The sequence below is a fragment of the Vitis riparia genome, chromosome 19, assembly GCF_004353265.1.
Source record: "Vitis riparia cultivar Riparia Gloire de Montpellier isolate 1030 chromosome 19, EGFV_Vit.rip_1.0, whole genome shotgun sequence".
In the NCBI taxonomy this organism is placed as follows: domain Eukaryota; kingdom Viridiplantae; phylum Streptophyta; class Magnoliopsida; order Vitales; family Vitaceae; genus Vitis; species Vitis riparia.
In genome coordinates, this window is record NC_048449.1 from 9065072 (window position 1) to 9070537 (window position 5466).

Here is a 5466-nt window from a genome sequence, read left to right on the forward strand (position 1 = left end):
ACCTTTTTCGATCGAGAATTTATGCATCATCCATCTAATCACTCTATACATTTATCTTATCTACACATTTAGTTTAAAATGTCAATCATACGACACATCTAACACTTTCAATATATCCAAAAATATCCTTTTCAATATTCTCTTTTACTCCTATCTTTTTCTTTTTTTCTCAAAATTTTCAAAAAAAACATTTAAAATAAGTTTTGATTAAAAATTTGTTTTGAAAATATGTTATTTTTATTATATTTATGAAAAATAAATTATTTTTTATATTTGAGTATTTTTTAGAAACAATCTAGAACCATCTTTTAAAAACTATTTTGGGAAATGAAGTTGAATGGACCCTTATAAAGTTGTCATGTGGTGCTTCATTTTACTAATGATGACCCAAAATCGAAGAATTGGATTGGAAGCTTGAGGTTTCCCACTAGATTAAGAAAGCTGCTAATTTCCATGTGGTTCCAAAATCATTAATAATATAAGATGTCAAAATCCTCAAGCTAAAGACAAATCACTCCACTTAAGCTTAGTGGAGCACTCATTGCATTTACCACTAATCACCAAAGCCCCTTCCACCCCCCATGAGAAAAAAGAAGGATTAATTAATCAAAATCCGGGGCTGTGCATGCTGTATACGTGTTTTGTGTTGAGCCAGTTGTAATCATAAGTGGGGGGCCTTCCGCATTTAGGATTATCTTATATTTATGTGCGCAAAATAGTTACAACTTACAACCTGTTGGTTCAAAAACAGTTTGGGGTCAAATATATTTTCTATGGAGTCACCTTTCCAAATTCATTGTCAAACTGCCCCTTTCATACCATTAAGATATGACTCGCATCATACTATATCGAAATTGTACTTTGAAATTCTTTTGTATTAAAGTTGTATTTTGAAAATGTGGCTTCTGATTTTTCATTGAAGTTGAATTTTGAAATAAATACTCTGTTGGTAAATATTTTTTGAAATAGTTTTGAAAAATATTTTTTAAGAACAGTTTTTAAAAATTGTTCTTTAATGCTTTGTAAAGCAAAATTTTGTTTGAGAATTTGAAATGTTTTTAATATATTTTTAATATTTTTAAATGTGTTTTAGAAATAATTTTATGTATATAACTTTATTTTTAATCATTACATATATTTGTATAAGTATTTTAAAAATAATTCTTAAATAATAGATAAAAATAACTAAAAATAATTAAAATATGTTATCTAAAAATATCATACTTTCTGTTATTAAGAATAAAAAATAAAATCAGTTTATGATTATAAAACGTGGTTTTTTGTTTTTTAATGTTTTGAAAAACATAAAATATATGTTAGAAGGAAAAGTTGTCCAACAAACCCATAGCTTCTAATTTTGAATTGAAGTAGCATTTAAAATATTTGATTTTAGATTTTGTGTCGAAATTGCATTTTCGAGGGATTTCAACACAAAGTCGAAAATTGCATTTTCAAAATATGAATTTAATATTTAAAGATATGGTTTTAACCAAAGTTTAAAAACAAATAACATTAAATGAGATGACCCTCAAATGATATTAAAAGAGTTTGTTTGATAATAATTATGAATAGCTTACTCTAATAGCGTAAAGCTCATTTGTCCCCAAACTCCAATAAAAAAAACCAAATGAAGAACAAAACACCAAAATCCTCTCAACAACTTCAATTTAATATTTTGCAATTCACTAAGAGAAATTTGGCTTAAAAAAAAAAAAAAAAAAAAATCTTCCAATAGCATGGAATTTGGATACAAGTCAATCAACTTACTCATATCATCTTGAATATCTAAGTCCCACTCTAATTTGAGGAATACTATTACGATACAAAAGTCATCCAAGGTTACATTACATGACAAACAAACGGATGTTCTTTCAAAACCCTTGTGCGTGATTCTATTTAATAATAAACCTCCACACACCGCCTTTTTTTTATTTTAGCCCTTTATTTGAAATCTAAGTATTTTAAATTTAAAAAAAATAAAAAAAATCAAGGAGTTGCGTGGTTGTAGCCGACCACGTGCCGGATGCTATTTCAACGGTCCAGATCAGCCGCCTCCCCACCAATCAAATGGCAATAAACTCGTCCTTGGGAACGCATACTTATCGACAAACAACGGCCCAGTGTCTTCCACGTGTAGCACTCGATGGCCTTATTAGAGCAATGATCCAACGGAGAACGGACCCGCCATTCGCTCCCCTAAACCTCTCCCCCCCATCCATTTCCCATTTTGCCCCTCCTCCGCCTCCGGTCTCGTCGGCGATATTCCGATCACTCTACCGCTCCTACTCCGCATTTTTCGTCTGTTTTTCGGGCATTGGACCGCCGATTTCAGTGAATTCTGTGAGTCAAAAGCTTTCACTTTTCTTCTTCTGTTGGTTGTAGTGAAGTTGGAGAAAAATGCATTCTCATCTCTCTACCGCGTTTCTAAATTTTCTTTTTCCTTTTTTCCTTTTTCTTTTTTCTTTTTTGTTTCTTTGGAATTTCAAAGTTCTTTTTAGTTTGAATTCTCGTTTACTGAAATTCTGATAGCTTCTTCTTATGGTTGTTTCAGTGTGGTTGAAGGTGTTTTTCTTGCTGGTCGAGACTCTACGTCGTCACCTCCAGAACCTTGGGTTTCATCGCTATGAATTCAACGTGTTTTCGTTGAATTCGAGACTTGGCTTAGTTTTTATTTGCACTTCTTGAGCTGAAAACCCTTATTCAACGTAATTGCTACGAAAGCGAACGCTGACTTCATACTGATATTCAAAACTGCAATTCTTTATCTCATAAAGTGTAGTCTCACTCTCTTGATTGTTCTCTTTACTGCTTTCTCCCTCGAATTCGAAGAATTCGCAATTGTTTCGTCGGATTCGATGGCGGATTCCGACAACGACTCCGGCGGTCATAACAACAACGCGGGCAGCGAGCTTTCACCGCGAGAGCAGGACAGGTTCTTGCCGATTGCAAACGTGAGCCGGATTATGAAGAAGGCCCTTCCGGCGAATGCGAAGATCTCCAAGGACGCGAAGGAGACAGTGCAGGAGTGCGTGTCGGAGTTCATCAGCTTCATCACCGGAGAAGCGTCCGACAAGTGCCAGAGAGAGAAGCGGAAGACGATCAACGGCGACGACCTGCTCTGGGCGATGACGACTCTAGGGTTCGAGGACTACGTGGATCCGCTGAAGATTTACCTTCACAGGTTTCGCGAGATGGAAGGCGAGAAGACCTCCATGGGACGCCAAGGGGAGAAGGATGGTCCCAGCGCTGCTGGGGCCAATGGCAGCGTCGTGAATCCAGCGAACACCGGTAGTGGTGGTTTCGGGGAGACTGGGATGTATGGTGCTATACCATCAACGATGATGATGATGGGCCATCATCAGCATCAGGGGCACGTGTACGGGTCCAGTGCATACCATCCGATGGCAGCGGCCGGTGCCAATTTCGGGTCGGGTAAGACCAATTCGGGTCATCCCGGGCCCGGACCCTCTGCGGGCAGACCGAGATAGCTATAATTGTGGATGATGAGACGGAAGGTGGACGAAGATTGTGACGGTAAAAAATTTAAAAAAGACATACTTTTTGAGTTTGATTTTTCATACTGTTAATGAGCACCCTCATAGTTTGTATAAGCTGGTCATTCTCACAGAGTCACAGTCATGCATTCATCTGGGCTACGCTCATCTTGCATTATAAAAAATAGGCGTGCTCAAGTTAGTTTTTCTTTTATAGGTTTTTTTAATTTTTCTATTTTTGGGGTGGTTGTTGCTTAATCCAGGATTGTAGAGCTTTTATATATAGACTATGATTAGATTTGGGGTAGGTGATAGTTTTATGTGTTGTAACTCCAAAAAAGAAGGGAATTGTGTGTGAAGTGAGATTGTGACATGTATATCATATATCATAATCCCTAATGAATGTTTCGCTTCTTCTGATTTCATTTTTCACTTATTTTTATGCACAAAAACAGTCAGGACAAGAAAAAAAATAGACCCAATTGTTGGGAGGATGAATATTTGATTTCATAACTTTCGGTAGGATGGAGAAATGTGAAGAAAATATCAGCTGTATGCATCAAATGGTGTCCCTATCCTTGACAAAAAGTTGCATGTTGTAGAGGGCACTACGGGTACAGGAGTCACCCACTAGTACCATGAAATTAATGTGCACCGTTTTCCTTCTTTTATTTATCTTGTTTTCAACTTTTGAAGCCTGAGAACGGGCAATACAAGGTAGTGGGGACTTGGTAGCATCTCAATTATGTTGACCAATCCACCAATGGAAGGGGCCTATGTCTCGGTCAAATGCAACAGTATGCTGCATTGGTTTTGTTCTTGGTACCCGCGAGCCTGTGTCTTACTCATATGATGAATGTGGAGGACACCATGATTAACCACCATGACTTTTTTTTTTTAAATTCAATATATTGCATTTTTAAATTTGGTTTTCTATTGTGAGTTGACTTGGAATGTCAACTTGCGTTTTGAAGAACGGGGTGAGTTGTTCATGGCTAACATGTGACTGACTGACTTTACGTATATATAGCTAGAATAAATTGAAGGGGAGTAGAAGAAGAGTCTCATCAACGGGAAAGGTGAAGGATCGGGGCAGAGAACAATATCCGAAGCTTGTGGTGGAGAGATTGAGAATTGACAAGATGTCACAAATCAGTCTTCAAAAGGTCCAGACCAATAATACCAGCAGGATTTTTTCTGTTTGATGAATAAGAGAACCAAATCAAATTCAAGAATTTTTCATGGAGAAGGGTGGTTGGGGGAGGTTCCACCCAGGGCTCTCAGAAGCATGGAGCATCTAGCCTCCAGCCTGATGAAAACTTTTTAGACCCCCTCCCCCCTAACAGCATCTGGCCTCCAGCTTTAACCCTGAGATTTTTCTTTTGACACTTAAATGAGTAACAAGCACTACTTTAAAAAGAATATTTGAAGTAAATGTACATCTGAAGCCCACCAAGAATCCATTTCCAACTCCCAGTGACAGCATATGCAAACCAAACTCCGCGAAAGGGAAAATGAAATAAATGCAATTCGTGCAGGTGAAGACATCATCCACCATGCATCCGTGCAAGATCACCGCTGACACTACTATCCAATGTGCTTTGCTCCATGAATAATAATTCACCGGGCACAAAATGAAGTCACCCAGAGCTACTAAAACCTTGAGGCACTGGGTTTTAAAATAAAAGTTCAATATTCTATTTCTACTTTGCGATTGCCATCGGGACAGGGCCCAGATTTTTATTTCTTCAATTTGGACTGCCAAAAATTCCCTACTCGATCCGGGCCCAGCCCAAAAGAGAGTACCCTGACCTGGACTACAGAGTTCAGATCAATGTACCTAGCAAACTGCAAATCATTCACCATCTGATTGGGAGGAGAGAATTTGCAAAATAGAAAATCTCAAACAGCCATGATCAAGAGAGAAAGACAAGAACAGAACAAACACAAAGCTACAAACGGGGGATCCTCA

At 37.5% G+C, this 5466-nt stretch overlaps 1 protein-coding gene across 1 annotated transcript; it reads left to right on the top strand.

The window, feature by feature from the left end:
• Positions 1-2171: 2171 nt before the first annotated feature.
• LOC117908508 (nuclear transcription factor Y subunit B-3-like) lies at positions 2172-3919 on the top strand. Its single transcript, XM_034822136.1, has 2 exons — positions 2172-2340; positions 2552-3919. Exon 2 carries the CDS (start codon positions 2856-2858, stop codon positions 3486-3488), a length of 633 nt encoding a protein of 210 aa, XP_034678027.1. The 5' UTR covers positions 2172-2340; positions 2552-2855; the 3' UTR covers positions 3489-3919.
• Positions 3920-5466: the final 1547 nt, after the last annotated feature.

Excerpts from the sequence above, each read along its gene's own strand:
- LOC117908508 (XM_034822136.1), top strand. The coding sequence starts at position 2,856 with ATGGCGGATTCCGACAACGACTCCGGCGGTCATAACAACAACGCGGGC.